The sequence below is a fragment of the Aspergillus versicolor genome (assembly GCF_001890125.1).
Source record: "Aspergillus versicolor CBS 583.65 unplaced genomic scaffold ASPVEscaffold_14, whole genome shotgun sequence".
NCBI lineage: Eukaryota > Fungi > Ascomycota > Eurotiomycetes > Eurotiales > Aspergillaceae > Aspergillus > Aspergillus versicolor.
In genome coordinates, this window is record NW_024467537.1 from 805,142 (window position 1) to 825,959 (window position 20,818).

General features: G+C 49.5%; 12 protein-coding genes across 12 annotated transcripts; 9 read left to right on the top strand and 3 right to left on the bottom strand.

Moving 5' to 3' along the window:
- Positions 1–22: 22 nt before the first annotated feature.
- lcl2 lies at positions 23–724 on the top strand. Its single transcript, XM_040813737.1, has 2 exons — positions 23–288; positions 372–724. Exons 1-2 carry the CDS (start codon positions 120–122, stop codon positions 563–565), a joined length of 363 nt encoding a protein of 120 aa, XP_040673821.1. The 5' UTR covers positions 23–119; the 3' UTR covers positions 566–724.
- A 125-nt stretch (positions 725–849) lies between these two features.
- Positions 850–2,798, top strand: ASPVEDRAFT_47262 (scramblase family protein). Its single transcript, XM_040813738.1, has 3 exons — positions 850–1,292; positions 1,350–1,521; positions 1,566–2,798. The coding sequence occupies exons 1-3, from the start codon at positions 949–951 to the stop codon at positions 2,640–2,642; spliced, it is 1,593 nt and encodes a 530-aa protein (XP_040673822.1). The 5' UTR covers positions 850–948; the 3' UTR covers positions 2,643–2,798.
- A 423-nt stretch (positions 2,799–3,221) lies between these two features.
- ASPVEDRAFT_143343 (E2 ubiquitin-conjugating protein UBC7) lies at positions 3,222–3,781 on the top strand (the record flags this gene model as incomplete). The annotated part of the gene is made up of 2 exons (XM_040807905.1): positions 3,222–3,468; positions 3,528–3,781. The coding sequence occupies 2 exons, from the start codon at positions 3,222–3,224 to the stop codon at positions 3,779–3,781; spliced, it is 501 nt and encodes a 166-aa protein (XP_040673823.1).
- A 272-nt stretch (positions 3,782–4,053) lies between these two features.
- On the bottom strand, positions 4,054–5,581 carry ASPVEDRAFT_143039 (putative meiosis-specific topoisomerase Spo11; the record flags this gene model as incomplete). Its single annotated transcript, XM_040807888.1, has 7 exons — positions 4,054–4,521; positions 4,581–4,652; positions 4,708–4,788; positions 4,843–4,929; positions 4,986–5,094; positions 5,155–5,221; positions 5,275–5,581. The coding sequence occupies 7 exons, from the start codon at positions 5,579–5,581 to the stop codon at positions 4,054–4,056; spliced, it is 1,191 nt and encodes a 396-aa protein (XP_040673824.1).
- Positions 5,582–6,184: 603 nt separating this feature from the next.
- Positions 6,185–8,538, top strand: ASPVEDRAFT_34239 (terpene cyclase/mutase family protein; the record flags this gene model as incomplete). The annotated part of the gene is made up of 4 exons (XM_040810837.1): positions 6,185–6,391; positions 6,437–6,900; positions 6,950–8,395; positions 8,448–8,538. The coding sequence occupies 4 exons, from the start codon at positions 6,185–6,187 to the stop codon at positions 8,536–8,538; spliced, it is 2,208 nt and encodes a 735-aa protein (XP_040673825.1).
- A 478-nt stretch (positions 8,539–9,016) lies between these two features.
- On the top strand, positions 9,017–10,513 carry ASPVEDRAFT_143152 (co-chaperone SGT1; the record flags this gene model as incomplete). Its single annotated transcript, XM_040807892.1, has 2 exons — positions 9,017–9,859; positions 9,920–10,513. 2 exons carry the CDS (start codon positions 9,017–9,019, stop codon positions 10,511–10,513), a joined length of 1,437 nt encoding a protein of 478 aa, XP_040673826.1.
- A 275-nt stretch (positions 10,514–10,788) lies between these two features.
- On the bottom strand, positions 10,789–12,163 carry ASPVEDRAFT_179161 (PQ-loop repeat-containing protein). Its single transcript, XM_040808827.1, has 2 exons — positions 11,977–12,163; positions 10,789–11,921 (listed from the first exon to the last, which is right to left on the bottom strand). The coding sequence occupies exons 1-2, from the start codon at positions 12,030–12,032 to the stop codon at positions 10,877–10,879; spliced, it is 1,101 nt and encodes a 366-aa protein (XP_040673827.1). The 5' UTR covers positions 12,033–12,163; the 3' UTR covers positions 10,789–10,876.
- A 313-nt stretch (positions 12,164–12,476) lies between these two features.
- Positions 12,477–13,631, top strand: ASPVEDRAFT_57264 (putative SIR2 family histone deacetylase; the record flags this gene model as incomplete). The annotated part of the gene is made up of 1 exon (XM_040815318.1): positions 12,477–13,631. The coding sequence occupies one exon, from the start codon at positions 12,477–12,479 to the stop codon at positions 13,629–13,631; it is 1,155 nt and encodes a 384-aa protein (XP_040673828.1).
- Positions 13,632–13,787: 156 nt separating this feature from the next.
- ASPVEDRAFT_385057 (cyclin-dependent serine/threonine-protein kinase phoA) lies at positions 13,788–15,401 on the top strand. Its single transcript, XM_040811714.1, has 3 exons — positions 13,788–14,144; positions 14,220–14,243; positions 14,341–15,401. Exons 1-3 carry the CDS (start codon positions 13,944–13,946, stop codon positions 15,244–15,246), a joined length of 1,131 nt encoding a protein of 376 aa, XP_040673829.1. The 5' UTR covers positions 13,788–13,943; the 3' UTR covers positions 15,247–15,401.
- Positions 15,402–16,403: 1,002 nt separating this feature from the next.
- ASPVEDRAFT_142955 (putative cAMP receptor-like protein) lies at positions 16,404–17,823 on the top strand (the record flags this gene model as incomplete). Its single annotated transcript, XM_040807883.1, has 4 exons — positions 16,404–16,660; positions 16,730–16,931; positions 16,980–17,498; positions 17,569–17,823. 4 exons carry the CDS (start codon positions 16,404–16,406, stop codon positions 17,821–17,823), a joined length of 1,233 nt encoding a protein of 410 aa, XP_040673830.1.
- Positions 17,824–18,135: 312 nt separating this feature from the next.
- Positions 18,136–18,922, top strand: ASPVEDRAFT_203353 (PMF1/NNF1 family protein; the record flags this gene model as incomplete). Its single annotated transcript, XM_040809401.1, has 2 exons — positions 18,136–18,560; positions 18,628–18,922. 2 exons carry the CDS (start codon positions 18,136–18,138, stop codon positions 18,920–18,922), a joined length of 720 nt encoding a protein of 239 aa, XP_040673831.1.
- A 48-nt stretch (positions 18,923–18,970) lies between these two features.
- ASPVEDRAFT_57269 (uncharacterized protein) lies at positions 18,971–20,696 on the bottom strand (the record flags this gene model as incomplete). The annotated part of the gene is made up of 4 exons (XM_040815319.1): positions 18,971–20,234; positions 20,310–20,451; positions 20,513–20,543; positions 20,634–20,696. The coding sequence occupies 4 exons, from the start codon at positions 20,694–20,696 to the stop codon at positions 18,971–18,973; spliced, it is 1,500 nt and encodes a 499-aa protein (XP_040673832.1).
- Between the last annotated feature and the right edge of the window lie 122 nt (positions 20,697–20,818).

Below are 20,818 nucleotides of genomic sequence, written 5' to 3' on the forward strand. Positions count from 1 at the left end.
TCCGTAATCAGATCTCTCCTGCATTTTTTTTTTCACTTGTTGAAGATTGAATTGGTTGGAGATATTTTGAATGATCCATATCTTGTTTTAGAGTCTCGCGGACCACCGAGCTCGCTACAATGTTCAACATAGTCCGATCTCTTGGAGCTCTCCTCCTTCTAGTCTCTTTGGCGCACGCGCAGTTTCAATTCTTCGAGCACATGTTTGGAGGTGGTCAAGAACGCCAGCAAAATTCGCAACAAAATGTTCCCAGCGACAGCTCTCGATACCAGAGCATGTGGGAAGGAGGTACGTCATTAACGCTGACGCTGTTAACCTGTGGACTTTCTTTCTGTTTTCTATACCAAATCAGTAGACTGACATTCCGGTAGCCCGATGCGATAAATATCTATGCCCTGGTACCCTCGCCTGTGTTCATTTCCCACACCATTGCCCGTGCCCACACCCTGCCGCGGAGGAGAAGTTCGAGCTGGGCGACGGCAGTGCAGTTTGTGTCTCAAGGGGAGGATACAAGCCTGGGGAAGCTGCGCGAAAGGTTGAGCTGGCTCGGAAAGGACTTCTTTGATTGAGAGATGTTATTAAGTGTGTTTATTTTGTCTTGATTGTCACCGGAGTTGCTGTCTATAAATGATTTAGTTTGTTCGGAGTATGTACGGATTATATGGAACCGTCCGGCAAAATGAATATAAGCCTACCAACAATTGCAAGCCTCGTAAAACCGCGCATTAAAATCCCAAAAGAAAACAGAAGGTCTTGGATGTTAGAGGTCGTTTTGATCGTCTAATACGTTCTGGATCGTTCTGCCTTCTTATCCCCGCTAATTCCGCCGCCTTCGTCATTTTGGATTCTCGACCATCAAGAACTCCATCTTTCTTTCATCCTACCGACAACTTTCTTCACATAGATTTTTCACCCTCCAAACTATATTATACGGCATATCACTTTCTCATGTGGTGCAGGAGAGTCCAAATACCCGCCGCGAGGCGGTTTCAATGCCCAAGAGCTTCTGTCAGCTCTTTCACAAGAGGTCGAGCCACGCCCGCTCGCGGTCCCCGAAATTCCATTCGAAGACCACCTCCGATTCGAAATGATGCGACCCCCTCCGATGCACAGATAGGAAACACTGGATCACCGGTTCCGAATTATGACCCCGCACAAAATACACTGCTATCTCCCGTCTACATCCCAGAGGATCCCCATGGTGTCCTCAAGGAGTCCCATCCCGCCACTGGGATTCTAGCGAACTCCGGACTGGTCGTCCAAAGACAGCTGGAGTTGATGAATGTAATGATGTGAGTGACACATTTACATATCCATTCAATAGGTATAAATTGACTTTTCTTGGTCAGCGGTTTCGAGCAAGCCAATAAGTACGTTATACTAGATGCGGCAGGAAATCATGTTGGATATATGGCAGAGCAGGAAAGAGGAATGGGGAGCATGATGGCACGACAATGGTTCCGCACACACCGAAGCTTCGTTACGCATGTGTTTGATAGACACGAAAACGAAGTCCTCCGAGTAAGTTTCCTGTGGTCAGTACTCTTCTTGGCTAATATTCTCAGTTCCATCGCCCATTTTCATGGATCAATTCCCGGATTCGAGTATACGATCCTTTCAATGCCGATACAAGCTCACACTCCTCATCTTCTGCCCTTCAACCCAATACTCCTGGCTCTCTTGCTCAAGCCTCGGATTACCCAAATGCCCGGATATCGCCACTTGGAATTGACCAGATGCGCGTCATTGGGGAAGCACAACAACAGTGGGCACCACTGCGGCGGAAATACAACCTATTTACTTACCATCATTCTCCTAATACTGCGACTGAGATGGGAACTCAGCGAATACCTCTGACGCAGACCGGGCTGTCCAATTCTCAGCAAATGCAACTTTCTCAAACACCGGAAGGGAGTCGCGATTTTGGCGAATTTAACCAATTTGCCTACGTCGATGAGCCTTTCTTATCATGGGACTTTTCGTTGCGCTCTGCCGATGACCGTTTGATAGGGTCCGTTAACCGTGACTTTGTCGGGTTTGCTCGTGAGATCTTCACGGATACAGGTGTCTATGCTTTACGGATGGATTCGGCGGCTCTCAAACCTGCTGAAGCACCGGATCAAGGTACCACGATCACCGGCATGACCCTTGATCAGCGTGCCGTTATGCTAGCCACAGCCGTCAGCGTCGATTTTGACTATTTCAGTCGCCACAGCGGTGCCGGTGGCATGGGATTCTTCCCAATGTGGATGCCAGGTGTTGGCGGAGATGCTGCAGCTGGCGGTGCAGCAGCTGGCGAAGCTGGAGCTGTAGGCGAAGCCGCGGCTGGGACCGTTGGGAGAGGAGCTGCTGGAAGCATGGGTGAAGGCGCCGCGGCCGGTGTCGCTGGAGCAGGTGCGATGGCAGGATACGATGCGATGTCTAGAGGTGTGACGGGCGAAAGCCAACCCCAAGGAGCTGCACCGACTCAACCACCCGTGGATCAGAATTCACCAACGAGCAGCCAAACGGGTCCGTATGGTGATGTCTGGGAGCCAGAACAAAAGAATGACCGTCAGCCAGATAATCCATGGGCTGATGAGTACGATGATCATGACGGAGGAGATGGAGGGAGCGGAGGGGATGATTTTGATTTTTTCTAGACCTACAAAACAGTATCTATCAAGCCTTGGTTGCGACGCGGCCCTTGTACATTACCTAATAGAGCAGGCTTGCTAATAGCATGCTTTGATGAGACACGACATATTTGATATAGCTATACACAACTATTACATACTATTCTATTATTAAGAAAGGCTTAATGACTACTTACCAACTACTTTTCCATATTATGGAGTTGAGTTGTTCTGCCTGAGGCATCGGCGAACCATCACCAGATTGGACGCCGCAAGGCAGTGGCAATTCTTCTGGAAACAAAGACCCGAATCTTGGTTCTTTTCACAGTTTCATTGCCGCCACAGGATCTATTCTAGACAAATCTTAGATCCACTGCTTATTTTTCTCAAAGGTGGCCCTTCAGCGACCCTACTTCTCTTCTATCCTGCATCCCCTCCATCCCACGGCCGGTCAACAGTCAACTCCGACTCAGCACCTCCTTCCCCACTCCGCCGACTTCTTCTCCGCATCACCACCACCGATTCAAAGCCATTGCCCTTGCGAACCGCTCTGCAATATCCATCAGAAACCATAGCTTGTCCCCCAAATAATACCTACAGCCAACCATGTCGTCCATGACACAAAACCGTCTCTTCCGCGAGTACAAGACACTCTCAACAAATCCTCCGGATGGTATCACCGCGGGGCCTGTCTCGGAAGACGACATGTTCCACTGGGAAGCCCTCATTCAGGGTCCTGAGGGCACGCCTTACGAGGGCGGAATATTTGCTGCCGAACTCAAGTTTCCGAAAGATTATCCACTTAGCCCGCCCACGATGAAGTTTGTTGGTGGTGGGGTCTGGCATCCAAATGGTAAGCTCATTCCTTCTACTATATGTGGAGGGCCTCTTCTAATGTTTTCTTAATCGCAGTCTACCCTAACGGAACGGTCTGCATTTCTATCCTTCATCCGCCCGGCGATGACCCAAATCACTATGAACATGCGTCGGAACGGTGGTCACCTATTCAGAGTGTGGAGAAGATTCTTATATCCGTTATGAGCATGCTTGCGGAGCCAAATGACGAGAGCCCGGCGAACGTTGAGGCAGCGAAGATGTGGAGGGAACGGAGAGCTGAGTATGAGAAGAAGGTCAGGGAGGAGGTGAAAAGGGGTCTGGGATTGTAAGCCAGTTTCGTCGCCAGGGTTAGGTCTTGGTTCGCATTGTACATATTCAAGGCTGGTTTTGGTGGCATTTCGTCCCTTTTTTATTCTGCTGCTGCTCAGTGCATGCATAGCCCTGTTCATATACCATTAATCGTGCATCGCGTTTAGGACGGGTGGGCGTTGGGGTTGGTATTTGTTCCTAGTGTTTACTGCTTTACTTTCTACTCATGGATCCGAGCATTGATTTACCAGTCACATATTCGGGTATCAATAAATTTGCAGAATGGTTGTCATTACCGCCTCATCTCCCGATCAATCCACCCTTCAAGTCCATCTTCCCGGTCATACAATATCTCAACCTCGGCTTTCACATTCAGCATGAGCATGCGCTGCAACTCCACTCGCCATTCTGGTTCGGGCCCATCAACCGCCCACACCGGATTGTTTGACAACATTGAAACGATCTTCCTCCGGTCCCTCCGCGTCAGAGACATCAGTGCCTCGTCACCATCAGCTCCTAAACTCTCAACCACCTCCGATATACGTAGCCCTAGCCAGCGCAGAGATGGAATATTTAGTTTCCAGTTCTCGTTTGTGTGCGCCATTGAGCCGTATTTATATGTAGACATGATGGCCATTCCATCTGGATCACCGTCGACAAGAGCATAGCAGTGTGGAGGTCGGTCAGGCCGCAATGGCAGTATCCGCTCCATGATATTATGGATGAACGCGCGGGTTCCGAGGTCTGGGTAGCCCTTTCCCTATATATTTCATTACTATTTTCGTTCCTCTTTATAGTTTAAGAGTGTGTAGGGCCTACCGTGATGAGTATCCCCTTACCAGTTGTGGCGTAAAAATGGAAGTAGCTGCGCGCGAGTCTTCGGAAGACAGCCTATTGTGATAAGCATCTGAATATACTATGTAAAGACCTGGGTTCCGGGATATACCTCTTTCTCTATAATTAGAACCCAGTCAATGTCTGGAATACCAAGCTCCTCCATGTCTTGCACCCGTGGGACAAGGTGATCCTGAAACTAATCACATTAACACCACTCTTACCATCGAAGGTCAGTTGTTCATACCTTCGTTGATTCTCGCCCACCGACGATACAATTTCTTGCCACTGTTGACTGGTAGTATCCGGCAACAAGACCCTTTGCGGCGGCTTCCTAATGTGTTTACGGTCAAGGCACAGTGCTATTATAGATAGTTTCAGGACAAATACCACATTCAAGTCAGACCTTTCCACGCCAATTGTGAGCGCCAGATCGTCAACAAACCGGCCCACAACGCCCTGGGACCCGAAGTACTCCGGATCACTGTAGTATATATCTCTATATAACATTTATATTAGATTTCGCCTTCAGATGCACAATCTAGCGACATGTACACACCTTACCGAAATTGCCAGCCCGGCTTCCACGGCTTCACGTATGGTAGAGATAATGCGGAGAGCAACAGCTAGAAAACCGATGTTAAATAGTTTCTATTGATGGTGATAGAGTCTCACTTACTAAATCTCCACGCTTCGTATCCATCTTTTCCTGGAAACGAGTACGTGACAGTCGTTTCTGCCCGACTGCTTCTGAGTGCACCTGTCGAGGGATCTATACGAAATGTAGTAGCCGCATTTGCTGCTCTTCGCTTCAGAGTGATTGTTGCGCCCTGGTTCTCCTCATCTTCGGAGAGTGTGAGTTGGTCCAGCACAGTATCGAGAGTATCTTCGAGGTAGTTATTAATGCGAGCACGGGGAGATTGAGTGTTATTCAGGCGACTAGGCGTGACAAAAGTAGAATTGGGGTTCGCTCGCTGGATATCCATTCTGTTGAGAGACGCCAAGTTGAGGAAAGCGGACAGTGGAGAGATTGTTTTCTTCGGTTGCTTGATTGCAATAACGCAGCATAAAATGTAGCCAAGGTGATTAGCCTAACTATAGTCAAAGATAAGCATAACACACTACTGCATGTGCTAGCAAGTGTACGTATGGGGATTTTGTGTTTATTTAAACATCATGGATCTATTTTAATCGTGCCCGAAACAAGTAATATTATAAACGTACCTTAGATTCTAACGTATAAGGCATGATTTACATGACTTTCTGTCGTTAAAGTGGACGAAATACTATCCAGTACCTAGTATTGCCAGCCCGCTGTTTTAAAAAGGTTACTTTACTCCCTCCAATTCTTCCAGCATATTCCTTTGCCCACAATCTGTATAGTTCTAACGAATGGTGTATTCCTCAGGCACCAAGGCAATATCCAGGGAACAAATGACTAAGCAATTATAGACCCCCGGATTTCAGACCAGAACTCTTCCGATTCCTGTTTACACCACGCAATTGATTTGTCGCTTCTTCTATTCTTTGTTTGTTTGGTCTCTACAGTCGTCATTTTCGCAGTCTTTTCGGGGCCAGCCACGTTAACAATGTTAGGCGACCACATTGCGCCCTGGCGAACAGAATCCCAGGGCCATCTTTCCCCTGACGCTAACAACGACTTAAAGACCGACTATTCAAAATGGCGACTCCTAGACGACGATGGCCGCCAAACATGGCACTATCTTGAATCCGATGAGGAAAATAAGAAGTGGCCCCAATCAATTGCCGACAAGTACTTTCTGGGTCTTCCTACGGTAATACTTTCGCGCTCTTATTATATCAAATTCTAATGCAACTAGGGGCTTCCTGAGCTGCCAAAGGCACGGACTCCTTTGCAGTGTGCAGAAAACGGCTTAGAATTTTTTTCCAAGTTGCAACTGCCCCCAGGTAACTGGGCATGCGAATATGGAGGCCCAATGTTTCTACTCCCCGGTCTAATCATCACCTATTATGTCACCAACACTCCAATTCCTCCGGAGTACGCGACTGAGATCAGGAGATATCTCTTCGCACGACAGCATCCAGAGGATGGTGGCTGGGGCCTGCACATCGAGGCTCATAGCTCTGTATTTGGCACCAGCATGAATTACGTTGTGCTGCGTATTCTAGGTGTCAATGAAGATGATCCTCGTATGATTAAAGCCCGAGGGCTATTGCATAGTTTTGGGGGTGCCATATATGGACCTCACTGGGCCAAGTTCTGGCTTAGTGTCCTCGGCGTCATGGATTGGGACTGTGTCAACCCTGTCCCTCCTGAGATCTGGTTTGTGTCTCTACCACTGTGACTTGGGTTCTAGACTAATTCTTTGCAGGTTACTTCCTGACTGGGTACCCTTCGCGCCCTGGCGCTGGTGGATTCATATGCGCCAGGTCTTTTTGCCCATGTCGTACTTGTGGTCTAAAAAGTTCGCCTACCCATTGACTCCTCTCACGAAACAGCTAAGGGAGGAACTGTACACGCAGTCCTATGACTCGATAGATTTCGCCAGTCACCGAAACTCAATCCACAAAGCCGACAACTATTACCCTAAAACATGGCTTCTGAACACCCTTAATTCACTACTTGTGAATGTTTGGAACCCTGTCCTTCGTATCTCTGCCATAGTCAATCGCGCAGAGGACTGGACATGGGAGCTGATTCGCATGGAAGACGAGAATACGGACTATGCCGGTCTTGGGCCCGTCAGCAACCCAATGAACATGATTGCGTGCTATATCCATGATGGACCAGATAGTTACTCAGTTCGCCGACATCGAGAGCGTCTGAACGACTATATGTGGATGAAGGGTGAGGGCATGCTAATGAATGGCACCAATGGTGTTCAAGTTTGGGATACCTCTTTTATCACACAAGCTATCGTCGTTGCAGGGTTTGCTGATGATCCGAAATGGCGACCAATGCTTTCCAAAGCCCTGGAATTTTTAGATGCACACCAACTTCGAGAGAACGTCCCCGACCAAGAAAAGTGCTATCGTCAACATCGGAAGGGGGCATGGCCATTTAGCAACAAAACCCAGGGATATACCGTCAGTGACTGCACTGCGGAAGGTTTACGATCATCAATCCAGCTCCAGGAAATGCATAACTTCCCGAAGATGATTTCGGAAGAACGTCTTAAGGACAGTGTGGACTGTTTGCTGCTAATGCAGAACCCCTCTGGTGGCTTCACCGAGTACGAGACCACCCGTGGCTCTGCAAAGATTGAATGGCTGAACGCGGCTGAAGTATTCGGTGGTATTATGATTGGTTATGACTACCCCGAATGTACTACTGCCTCAGTTACAGCCCTTTCCCTGTTCAGCAAGTTCTATCCCACTTACCGTGCGGAGGAGATCAAGACAGCGAAGGCCAAAGCAGTGAAATACATTAAGCGCGTGCAAAGAGCCGATGGGAGCTGGTACGGTTCTTGGGGGATCTGCTTCACGTATGCTGCTTTGTTCGCCCTGGAAAGTCTTGCGAGCATCGGAGAGACATACGATACTAGCGAAAACTCTCGCCGCGGCTGTGAGTTTTTAATCTCGAAGCAGAAGGAGGATGGAGGATGGGGAGAATCATACCTCAGCAGCGAGAGACACGTCTATGTCCAACACGAGAAATCCCAAGTATGCCAGACGGCTTGGGCCTGTCTCGCTCTGATGGAAGCGGGATATCCACACAAAGAACCGCTCCAGAAGGCAATGAAGCTCATGATGTCCAGACAACAGCCCAACGGCGAATGGCTGCAAGAATCCATTGAGGGGGTATTCAACCAGTCTTGGTCAGTTTTCCGATTATACCCACCCTATACAGCGAAACTAACACAATATTAGCATGATATCATACCCCAACTACAAGTTCTACTGGCCTATCCGTGCCTTAGGCTTGTACAGTAGGAAGTTTGAAAATGAGGAGCTGCAATAGCTGGTTCTCTGTATAACTAATGATAATAATAGCGAAAGTACAAAAGCCGGCTTCCACGCATTAATATGACCTAAAATAGGATATATACCTTTCTTCTAATTAACGACTAATACATTATTTCAAAGAGAACCCCTGATTCCATGCAATTGCGAGAGAAGATATCCTCATTGGGGAAAGAGTGAGGACGCATAAAATTACATAAGCTCTTCCCCGCGTTGGTTCGGAGAAAAGAGAAAGTTATGGAATCATGCGACAGGTAACTAACAAACACAAAGGACTTTGGGGCTGGCTTCCTCAACTTTGGCCTATCTAACTTTTCACAAACCCAATTTCCACTTGTTCCTTAAAGGTCTCTCAGCCCCCTCTTTCTTCATCAAAAGGACACACAACTACCCCGACCCCGTGAAAACAAAAGAGATAGCTAAAATCAAACCCCCCGCCCTAAGACACAAAACATTCAGTCTGTGAAACAGCAGACATGAACGCCGCTTCTCAGGGCGATGATGCCGCCGCAAAATCTGACTTCCTCGGTGCTCTCCAACACTACACCCGTGCCCTCGCCGAGCTTCCCCGCGCCCCAACCTACTACATCAAGCGATCAACCGCATACATCCGCCTCAAGCCCTCCGATGGCGGCCCCAATGCGCAAGCTGCACTCCGTGATGCTGAAATCGCTGTGATACTGGGGCGAGAGCGTGCGAAGCGCGACTTTATACTTGCTGCGCAGATGAGAAGAGCTATAGCACTCTGGCACCTAGAGAGATACGGAGATGCGGGGTTTGTGCTTGAGTTGTTGGATGAGAAGGTGGGAGATAAAGGGAAGCAAGGCAGCGATGGTATCGGTAATCCGGGCGCTGCTGGTAGAGTGAAAGATGTTATGAGCGGGTCGAAGTCATCGGGGCCGGCAAAGAGCTTGCCGCAGGAGCTGTCGATTTGGTTGATGAAGATAAAGGCAAAGCTTGGACAGCTGGAAGAGAGCGATGAAAGGCGAAAGGTCAGTGTGGAAGAGTTTCCTGTTGGCGTGAAGGTGCCATCGGAGAAGGATCTAAAGAAGCAGCTTGAGGCATTGAAGGCGGGTAAGATTGGCGGTGGTGATGAGTCTAGTGTCGCACCTGACACTGCCGCTGTGGCGGACAAAAAAGAGACTGGAGATGCGAGCGTGGGGGCTTCTAATGAAGTCAAACCTCCTGCCGCTGCCACTTCTCAGGCCATTGGGAGTATCCGACATGAGTGGTATCAGTCAAACGATTCCATTGTCGTGACACTTTACGCGAAGGGCGTGGCTAAGGAAAGCGTGGACGCTGAGCTCAAGAGTGACTCGGTATGCATACCTCCTCAACCCATCTACTTCAGCCAATTGGCAATACTAACTACGACCCAGGTATCTGTACAATTCCCGCTCCCATCAGGTTCAGAGTATACCTTTTCTCTTGACCCCCTCTTCGCCTCCATCGACGAATCTACTTCCAAAATCAACACATTTGGTACAAAAGTCGAATTGGTTTTGCGCAAGAAGGCGCCCGGACAAAAATGGAGCTCCCTCGAATCCTCGCCATCCACCATTAAGCCTTCCACCGTCCCCTCTACCGATGCCGCCCCTAAGCTCGCAGCTGGCCCATCGTACCCAACTTCCTCACGCCACGGCGCCAAAGACTGGGACAAGGTCGCCTCGACGCTCACAACTAAGAAGCCCAAAAAGCCACACTCCCACGAGAATGGCAAAGGCAAGCCCACAGAAAAAGCCAACGGTGAGGCAGACGAGCTTGCAGATGAATCCGACAACGAAGGCTCCGTAGACTCCGAGTACGGCGGCGATGCTGTAGATGGGTTCTTCAAGAAACTGTACGCTGACGCGGACGATGATACCCGGCGTGCTATGATGAAGAGCTTTGTTGAGAGTAACGGAACCTCCCTAAGCACGAATTGGAGCGAAGTTGGAAAGGGGAAGGTGGAACCTTATCAGTCCAAGGATTGAAGTCGACTAATCTTCACAAAGCTTTCCAACCTTTCAAAAACTAGTCTATTCAGCTCTCTCAGACCATCTGTCTTTTTTTTATGTTTAAAGGAGCGACGGAGTGGGTGTTTTTGTTTCAAGCAATTGATTGTTTGTATCCCTTTTCCAGTATCATACTATATTGTGAGACTCAGTAGTCTTGGCAGAACCTAGAAAATTTGACTCCATTCTCTTGTCTTCGTATGCCAAGATGTACCATGATATCACCGACAAGTAAACCAACATGAAGCAGATGTGGTATCCCATAACGCCTATAACCTCTATGCTTCTCTGAAGACTCGGAACAAAACTAATAAAGAAAATTTAAGAAACAACCATCGTCAATCACGCATCACTGTCCTGATACAGAAAGAATTGAAGAAAGATGACCATATCCAAAAACAACGTGCCGAAACTCCCAATCAACCAGGATAAATTCACAAGTATATACCGGCCATACAACTTTCCAAGCTCACCGTCCTTGCAGTGGCGAGCCCGCTCACACACAGGAGAGTAGGCTAGAATCGAGAGCACATACGTGAGGTTCCCAATACAAGCGAAGAGGAAGAAGAGGAAGGATACACCGTCGGTGGACTTTCGTTTGTAATTGAGAAGAATTTGAGGGAGTCGAGATCCGAGGTACAAAACCGCACACAGATATCCGAAGACCTGACCGAGAGTATCAAAGGAGAGGCCGTCGTTGCGGTGGGCTTTATGCTTCTCGTGTTTGGCCGGCGCAGAGCGACTGACATACCAGCCTAGTATTCCTGCAATGCAAACGATAGCGACGGCAGAGAAGTTAAAGAGGACGGACTGGAGGGTCGAGATCGTTTTTGCGTGACGCGACGGTTTTGACGGTTCGACGAATGGGGTTGCGGGCGAGAGATGGGTTCCATCAACAGTTGGGTGGAGGAACGAGGACGCTGAGTGTCTGCGATGACTTGGTGACAGTAGTGGTGCTGAAACCACGCCATTAGTATTGGGCGCCCTTGAGCTCGACGCACTTGCGCCGGCGTTGTAGGTTTGGTGGGTAGCGTGTGTGGAGAGCAGAGATGTTTGCTCGTTTGGTTTTCTTGCAATGACCGGTGATGGAGTCTCTATTTCGTCAGGCTCGTCTCCTCCGGAAGAAGAAGACACATCATCGCTAAGAGTGAAGCCACGGTAGTAAAAACATTGGCCAAGCAGCACGATGTCGGCGAGGGTGTAATAGACTGCCAGGATGATCATTGTTGGCAGGACACCCTGCAGGACAGCACCAAGTATGTTGAAAACGTCTCCTGCCAGCCAGACCACAAGAAACAGGAGGGAAAGGCCATCGGCCGAGCCACGGCGGAAGTTCTCAATGATCTGCGGCGAGAAGACGACGACCCAGCAAGCAATCGAGATAGAGCTGGAAGTGGTTAGCAGAGTCCAGAAGTCGAAGAGAATGAAGTATATTAACGCACCCGCAGATCCCACTTAGGGCCTCCAGGTCAATATTAAGGATTTGAAGGGGAAACATTTCGAATCGCGTCCAATTGAGCGTGGACAATGGCGTCAATGGGGAGATCCAAAGAAAATCCGGGGTTGAGAGAAAAAGTCTCTTCGTTAGGGCTTATGACGTAGGTAACATGTTCCTAGTCATGGAGCTTCTCAAACACACAACCTCAATTGATTATGAAAGCTTCGATTCCAGATATATACTGCCGCTCGAATAATGTGCTATAGACTCTACAAATAGACTGTTTTGTCTCCATGCTACAGTCTTGTTTGTGAACATTGCAAAAGAGAGAGATAGATCTAAAAGCAGCAATGGACGTCACGTGGTATGACATGGGTTAGTCAGCTCCCGGTGTGGAGCCTCAATATGAGAGCGGCTGCGGCAAGTCCGGCGAGGCTCCGATGAGCATTTCCAAGCTTCGCCTTCTTTGAGCCGATGTAGAATTTGGTTAAACATGTGTGCTCGATGACGGTTCTAGCAATCCGAATTCCCTTCACCGGCCCATTACCCCCGCCGATTATTGTTCCGCCGTCCGCCAGCTCAGTGTCGGGAGCAATCGATGCCTTCCTCAACTTCCTGACCGCGGCGCCGTCGCCTTACCTCCGCGGAGTTGACGTTGGACGAAACTCCCAGAGCGTCCTTCTTACCGGGGCTGGAATCTCGGTGGCATCGGGACTGGCAGATTATCGGGGCGAAAATGGCACGTATGTCACGAACAAGACATATCGGCCGATATATTTCCATGAATTCGCAACGCGGCATGAGTCACGGAAGAGATATTGGGCTCGCAGCTTTGTCGGATGGCCTGGGCTTGTGAAGGCAAAGCCAAATTCAACTCACTGGGCAGTCAAAGAGCTCGGCGCCAAAGGTTATGTTAGCTCAGTGATCACACAGAACGTCGACTCGTTCCATCAAATAGCTCATCCTGAGATCCCATCGGTTGAACTACACGGATACCTAAGGTCTGTTGTTTGTTTGAGCTGTCGGAATCAGTTTCCGAGGGCTGATTTCCAGGAATCTCTCGAGAAGCTCAACCCAGCCTGGGCAGAATTTCTAGCGAAGATGGTCGACAGTGGAGCTCTTGATGTAAATAACCCAGAGGAGCAACAGCGCATGGGATTGAAGCTCAACGCAGACGGAGACGTTGAGCTACCAGAGGCACCATATTCCACGTTTCGCTACCCTTCGTGTCCGACTTGCCTTGAGAAACCCCCACGGCTTGAAGATGGAACCCCCGCGAGGGTTGAGGTTGAAAAGGATGGGGCCTGGCTGCCCACTTCGAAGGCGGGTATTCTGAAACCCGCGGTGATCATGTTCGGAGAGAACATTGACCCGGCTGTCAAGCCAGCCGCAGAAGAAGCCATTGACGACGCGGGAAGATTACTTGTCCTCGGAACGTCATTAGCCACATACTCTGCATGGAGGTTAGTGGAAAGAGCCTACAAGAGAGGGATGCCGATTGGCATTATCAACCTTGGAGGCGTTCGAAACGAATCAATCCTGGCCAATAATGAAGCAAACAGAGGCAACGATATTGTTTCGCGATATACCCGCTGCAGCCTCAACTCTGACTCCATCTTACCATTCATTGCATCCCAGCTGCCAAATATCTTGCATTAATTTTTCTTTTTGCCAGGGCCAATGGCAAAGACATAGAATCGTGGTACCATAGATCAACTATTCTTAGAAACTTCTCTATATATAAGTTGGCGCCGACCAATAAAGAAATATAGTTGACGAGCGCGTGCCGCTGAGAAGACAATTATAGTAATATAAAACCGCTCGAGGGCTGATACTTCCTCTTTAGCCGCCCGCTGGAGTTGGGCGGGACGAACAATTTCGGCGTCCGGCCCGTCCGTGCTTTGCACTCTTGGGTACTTCGAGTCGCGGGGCTCGATCCCGCCGCGACAGAATTAATTAACGGAAACTGACATGACTTCATTACAAGACCCCCAGCAACTGCATACAACTTCCTCGCCCTCGTCCTTGCTGGACCTTGCATCCAGCCTCGTTTCCCCAAAGTCCTTCCTTTTCAACGCTTACCACAAAACACCCCCTCCTTCACTCCCGCCCCAACGTGCGCCGACGATGGACAAGTCGCAGCAACCCAGCTCATTTCAGCAGCTGGAGAAGGTGAGAACCCCATTAATCTCTGGGCCTGAGATGCAGGGGATGTATTCAGAGACTAATCGTGATTCTTTCTTCCAGCTCGGAGAGGGTACATATGCCACCGTACGTTCATTCACATCTTTTGTCTTATTGCAGACCACTCCTTGAACAAGCCATTCCTTGACCGGGCCATATCCATGCTAAAAGAGGCGCATCATAGGTTTTCAAGGGGCGAAATCGCCAGACTGGCGAACTGGTAGCTTTAAAAGAAATTCATCTTGATTCTGAAGAAGGAACGCCGTCCACCGCCATTCGCGAAATCTCGTTGATGAAAGAGTTGAAACATGAGAGCATCGTATCTCTTTACGACGTGATTCATACGGAGAATAAGCTCATGCTTGTGTTTGAATACATGGACAAGGATTTAAAGAAGTACATGGACACCCGGGGCGATCGGGGGCAACTGGACCAAGCTACCATCAAGTCATTCATGCATCAACTTTTGAATGGCATTGCATTCTGTCATGACAACCGAGTTCTGCATCGTGACCTCAAGCCCCAAAATCTGTTGATTAATAAAAAGGGACAATTAAAGCTGGGGGACTTTGGGCTTGCTCGCGCATTCGGCATCCCTGTCAACACATTCTCGAACGAAGTCGTGACGCTCTGGTACCGTGCTCCCGATGTCCTTCTTGGCAGCAGGACATACAATACGAGTATCGATATTTGGTCCGCGGGTTGTATTATGGCAGAGCTATACACAGGGCGCCCGTTGTTCCCGGGAACAACGAACGAAGATCAACTACAGAAGATTTTCCGCCTCATGGGGACGCCCTCTGAGCGCTCCTGGCCGGGCATCTCCCAGCTTCCGGAATACAGAGCGAATTTCCATGTTTATGCCACACAAGACCTCAGCCTAATCCTCCCCCAAATTGACCCGATCGGCCTTGATCTGTTGAATAGAATGCTCCAACTACGACCGGAGATGCGTATCAGCGCCCATGACGCCCTCCAACATCCGTGGTTCCGTGACCTTCCACAGCTACAAGCACAGTTGCATCAGCAGCAGCAGCAGCAGCAAATGGCTGGGTATGGGGGGATGATGCCGCCGCAACAAGCGTATTAGTTGTTACATTTTTCCAATTCTGATTTGTCCGTTTTTCTTCCGCGTTGAGATTCATGGGATTATTCTATTGTTAGCAAGACATGACGAGAGGACTAGTTTTAGATAGGAGAGCACGGCGTTAGACACAAAGGGTAATGAACCAACCACGATACTGATTACTGGGATAATTGATTGAAAGAAAGTCCACGCCGTATCTCACTCTCCATCTCATGGACTTGCTGAATCAATTGATCAGCCTCGATCGATCGGGCCGCCTCAGGCACTAAAGATGATCGACCTTATAGCTTGCAAAGACCAATCAGGCAGTCTATGTTGAGTTGTTGTATGAAGGGGCGAAATTTGCTTCTTTCACAGTCTTTTTTATCGCCCAAATCCCAATCGATGACTGGCCAGAGCTGGAGGGCACACGACTGGAGCTGCCTCCGTCCGACCTGCGGGGAAGCGAATCCTTCCAGCAACAAGCAGTTTTCGTTTCAATCCATTCTGTGGCGAGTTTGGACCAGGTGATTGATCACTTAACCTCTTCCTCCATTCCGGACACCGGTTTCCTTCTGAGCTGTCTCTCCTTCATGAGGCCCAGCTGCGGGCCTTAACCTTCGGGCCACGGGGCCGGCCGGGGTCGCTTAATATTATGTCCTCTCGTTCGGATTGGGAATCTTCGTGTTTCAGATCGTCCACGAGCTTCAAAGGAGGCGGCCAGGAGCCGGGAACTCGCCTCCTCCAAGGCGGTTAATTAACTCCTTTGGTGATGATCGCTCATTTTCCATGGCAATCTTGGTCCCCCGCATTTCACCGGCTCGAATCCAAAATCTTGCTGGTGCTCTCGGATTGTCTGTTTGATCGCATTGGCCACCGCAGACCTTGTCCATGTCGCAGGCTGCAGGCTGAAAACACTCTTCAGCGCTAAGACTGGGCCTATCAATCAGAAGGCCAGCAACCCCGGGTCCGGATGGCCGAGACTCGTAATAATAAGAACGTATAATAATATGATATATTGATCCGATAATTCCTCCTGCATACCCAGGAGCTCGCCCTAGATCAGCCGCTCCTTTTGCGCCTGGGACCGCAGTTCCTCCCAACTTTTGTCTTCTGCATTTCTCACTTCTTGAACACTCGCAATGTAAACATCCGGCTCATTACCAGTCAGTCATGTTGCTATGTCTCTGTCGGCGGGCCAACTCTTCGCCATCTCGGCCACAGAGCGGACATGCTCTACGATCTCCCTGACTGCTACCAGCATCATCATCATCTCTTTTCTCTCCTCGCCATCATTCCGCAAGCCAATCAATCGTTTGGTATTCTACGCCTCGTTTGGAAATATCATGGCCAATGTCGCAACTCTCATCTCGCAGTCCGGTATCGGAGCGGGTACTAGCAGCAATCTATGTCAGATTCAAGCTTTCTTGATTCAATGGTTGGTCTTCATTGTGGAAGTGCAGGGCTGTGCATTGTTGGGTCTTTTTGACTGTATTGACGTCGTCAGGTTCATGCCCGCCGACGCCCTATGGACTTTCGCCATGGCCTTCAACGTCTATCTCACCTTCTTTCGGAAATATAACTCGGATCAGCTACGACGCCTGGAGTGGAAGTACATTGTATTATGTTATGGCTTACCATTCATACCGGCCTTTACATATTTCTTTATAAGAAGCCCATCTCGAGGCAAGATTTATGGCTCGGCTATAGTATGTTCACTCCCTTCTAGGCTGTGGCAGCATTCTTACCCATCGCAGCTCTGGTGCTGGGTGGCCCCATCATGGGACATCCTGCGCATTGCGCTCTTCTACGGCCCGGTGTGGTTCGTCATCTCCGTGACCTTGGCAATATATGCGCGAATAGGTAATCTTGTCTGGCGGCGTAGACGACAACTCAAGGAAGCTGGGGGGCTCGATACAACAATTGACGTGTCTATCCCGGATGATCCACCTTTTTCTAAGGTCACGGAAATTCGGATTACAACGGAAGATGCAGCCCCTTTCCGCTTGGGGGAGGCCGGTCCCTCCATAGAGCAGAACTCTAGCTTTGCTTATATTCAGTCGTCACATCGGCCCTACTCCGTGAATGTCCAGGCAGGCATCGCCCTCCCCACAGAGGTCCAGCTCGAGACAATACGCGGTGACATTTCTCCCAACACCCCTCCTCCAGATGATGAGCCCTATCGCCATTCGACAACTGCATCTGAGGTAAATGTCGCGGCTTGGGCCTATACTAAGTACGCCATGCTATTCTTTGTGGCGTTACTGGTCACCTGGGTAAGTCATTCCTTTCGCAGCCCCTTTCAAAGACTACTATTTGATTGAGTACATGACTTACTTGGAACAGGTCCCCTCGACAGTCAATCGCGTCTACGCATTCGTTTACCCTGAAGTATCCAACTTCGGTCTGAATTATGCATCAAGTTTTGTCCTTCCGCTGCAGGGCTTTTGGAATAGCCTGATATATATCTCCATATCCTGGCGCAGTTTCAAGTCGGCCTTTGTCAATTTTCGTATTAGTCCATTCGGACATGCATACTCCGGTGCTGACCTGCGACGTCCATCGAGTGGGAATGAAAGCACCCGCAGGCTAACGGTCTAACGGCATGAGCATCCACGACACTCCAAAAATTAGCGATAGTAATAGTTTTCTGCCCATTTTTTAGCGACAATAGAAAAAGAAATCTATTAAGTTCTCGTAATTAGCGTGAAAAGTGTTAACAATTATCCGCCGCGCAATAAATGTATACAAAACACGTGATCGACACGTCGAGTAATTTGCTTTGCGCCGCGCGCGACTGAGTAGGTACTTCCATACATTCCTCTGCATTCTCTCCTCAACACCCAACCACCGCAACACTACCCAACTCCTCACAATCTAATTCCCCGAACGTCCCCTCAATAGCACTAGAAAATGGCTGAAGGGCCCAACAACTCCCGTCAGGAAGACCAATCGCCCTCCCCACCTCCTCAGCCACCCATCGCGCAAACCCCCGGACCCCGCGTCACCCGCCTACAGGATATCTACTCGCAAGCGCTCGCACGCACGCTCCGCTCGAATTCCTATGCCAATTTCGCATCCTGCTTCCCCACGCCGGCAAAGCATGTCCCCGCTAGTCTGGAGAGTGTATGGCGCCAGCTCAATGCGAAGTTAGAGGAAAGTGCGAAGGCCGAGTTTGATGATATTCTGATCGAAAGAAACGCGATTTCGCAATTGAATGAACTGGATCGATTAGTTGGGGAAGCGAAGGCCCGGAAGCAAGGGGCGGAGAATGATAGGAAAGAGCATGCTAGGGGAGATGACGAGATGGAAGAAGATGAGAAGGAGGGCAATGTCCCGTATTAGCTTTCCTCCCCCCTTTTTTGGGGATAATTTGGTGGATATATAACTGACGCATGATTATAGGCCGCATACATTACCACCGGATGAGTTATTTAGGGCTCATTTAACGCCGCAGTTGGAGAAGACCAAGGGGGTTCTAGAGGGCAAGATACAGGCTACCGAGACACAGAATGTGGAGTTGGCACAGCGAGTACAAGCCCAGCGGGCTGAGATTGAGCGCCTGCTGGCTGGCTTGGAGACGGTAGTTGCGGATGTTGAGGGTGCTGCGGCTGCAGCGACTGAGTATGGGAGCAGTAATAACCTTCGCAAGGAGGCCTTACAAATGGACGAAGAGGTCAAGGCAAGATCGGATATATAAATTTTGCACACAACGTTACGGTCGAAGAGAAATTTCCGGGTATCCTATCTACGACAAAAGGGTCTCCATGTCAGCCCCGTTGACCCAACCTTCCTCCACCATGTCCTCAGCAACGACTAGCAGCTCTTTGGATGCCGTACCCTTGAGTTGCGCTAGTTTTTCCTTTTGACCTTCGATAGCGGCGGCAATTGCTTCTTTGCATGTCCCATCGCGCTCTTCGTCGCCAGACCCCTCTCTGCGAGCCAATGCCGCGGCGCCTCGATAATACGTTTGAGCATTGCGAAGCAGGGTTGCTCCATATTGCTGGGCCATTCCGTGCTCCCAGGGTGGGAAACCAAGCCTCCATCTGCTCATTTCAGTGTCACCTCTTGCGAGATGGATCTTGGGCAGATTTTCGGCATCCGGAAGTTTAGATGCTTTGGTTAACGTGTCTACGGCAGCGGATAACGCCTGCCATCGGAGGCCAAGCGACTTTTTGAAGGCTTCTGGATCGTGATAAGGAGGCTGTTCTGCTGTGGCCGTGTTAAATGATACGAGTGCATCAGCTTTAGCGCATTGAGCTGCTGGATCTGCTGAGATATCCAAATTCGGTGCGAAGGGGTTTACCACAGCGGCATATGTCTCGACATCTGTCCGTCCGCTTCGGTAGAGAACCTCATTCAAAGCAGCACTGAATCTTGCCCGAGCCAACTCCACCTCGTAGTGCCGGCTCGAGCCCCCCACGTATGCGGAAATCTTTTCCTGGAGCAGATTGGTAGAATACTCCTCGACCCAATTGAGCCCAACGCCAGGATCATACGTCAGGAGGTTGCAAAGTGTTGCAAGCGCGTCTAACTGTGCGATGGCCGTGTCCACAAGCGTGTCCTTGGTTACAGGCTCAACAACAGCAGCCCATTGCTCTTGTTCCGAGTCTTTCGGTTCGCCAGTGTCAGGGCTTTGTTGCACATCTTGTGGTTGCTCAGGCTGCCCAGACTGCTGTACCTCCCCGGTCTCCATCTGTCTAATCTGCTCCTGCATCTCAGTATACTTCAGTTCCTGGAGTACAAGACACCGCTGGAAAAGCTCTATCGCTTCCTGCAGAAACCTAGCTCCTTGGTTAAGTTGTTCCTCCGCCGGTCGCTTCGTGTCGGTAACTGCCTCGGCAAGACTTGTTAAGACCTGTGCTGTATTAAAGAGTGCGTCTGCGTTGTCCTGCTCAAATTGCAGAGCCACCCGATGTGAATGCAAGGCTACGCTCAGAACCTCCCCCAGCGGAGTCGTCAATTGTGCAGCAAGTCTCGGGTGTTGCGTGATCTCGTATTGAACTCTCGCCCTATGCAAGGACAATGCTCCGTTAGTTTTATGTCAATAATGGGAAACAGCCCTAATAGGTGCAACAAGAACATACTTGTTATACGCCAAATCAAACGCGTTAGGATGCCTCTGTAGCCCCTCATCGTATGTAGCAATAGCACGCATAAAGAACCGCAGAGATTTTGCCGCATCGCCAGCACGCCATTTCTCACCAGCCTCTTCCTGCTCGACTCCGACTAGACTTTTAGGTTAGTAGCCCTCATTCTCGACACGCACTCTTCCATTTGAAAAACCAACCGGCTAGGAATTCATCTGCCGTTCGAGGAGCCTATAAATTTCAACAGATTAGCACATGTTTCCCCAAATGGAAGTGATCCAAGATTAAGGACGCAGTAAAACAGGGTATAATTCATGTTACCTGCTGTTGCGCGGATTTCTTTTTCAATTTCGTATCCTTGAGGAAGGACTTGGGTTTCGGCATTGCTTGGGTTTATGTATAGTTCACTTTAAGAGGATGAATATCTGGTTTTGATTAGAAGATGCCAGGCAAAGACAGCAATAAGTGCGATATGGGACGAAGTACACAATTCAAGACTCGATAAT

What these genes read in the sequence shown, in the direction of transcription:
- ASPVEDRAFT_47262 (XM_040813738.1), top strand. Translation starts at nt 949, where the DNA reads ATGTGGTGCAGGAGAGTCCAAATACCCGCCGCGAGGCGGTTTCAATGC. An exon ending in GAGTTGATGAATGTAATGAT is followed by an intron (nt 1,293 to 1,349) that starts GTGAGTGACACA and finishes TTTCTTGGTCAG; the next exon opens with CGGTTTCGAGCAAGCCAATA. An exon ending in ACGAAAACGAAGTCCTCCGA is followed by an intron (nt 1,522 to 1,565) that starts GTAAGTTTCCTG and finishes TAATATTCTCAG; the next exon opens with TTCCATCGCCCATTTTCATG.
- lcl2 (XM_040813737.1), top strand. Translation starts at nt 120, where the DNA reads ATGTTCAACATAGTCCGATCTCTTGGAGCTCTCCTCCTTCTAGTCTCT. An exon ending in CCAGAGCATGTGGGAAGGAG is followed by an intron (nt 289 to 371) that starts GTACGTCATTAA and finishes ACATTCCGGTAG; the next exon opens with CCCGATGCGATAAATATCTA.
- ASPVEDRAFT_385057 (XM_040811714.1), top strand. Translation starts at nt 13,944, where the DNA reads ATGACTTCATTACAAGACCCCCAGCAACTGCATACAACTTCCTCGCCC. An exon ending in CATTTCAGCAGCTGGAGAAG is followed by an intron (nt 14,145 to 14,219) that starts GTGAGAACCCCA and finishes TCTTTCTTCCAG; the next exon opens with CTCGGAGAGGGTACATATGC. An exon ending in GAGAGGGTACATATGCCACC is followed by an intron (nt 14,244 to 14,340) that starts GTACGTTCATTC and finishes GGCGCATCATAG; the next exon opens with GTTTTCAAGGGGCGAAATCG.
- ASPVEDRAFT_179161 (XM_040808827.1), bottom strand. Translation starts at nt 12,032, where the DNA reads ATGTTTCCCCTTCAAATCCTTAATATTGACCTGGAGGCCCTAAGTGGG. An exon ending in GCCCTAAGTGGGATCTGCGG is followed by an intron (nt 11,922 to 11,976) that starts GTGCGTTAATAT and finishes AACCACTTCCAG; the next exon opens with CTCTATCTCGATTGCTTGCT.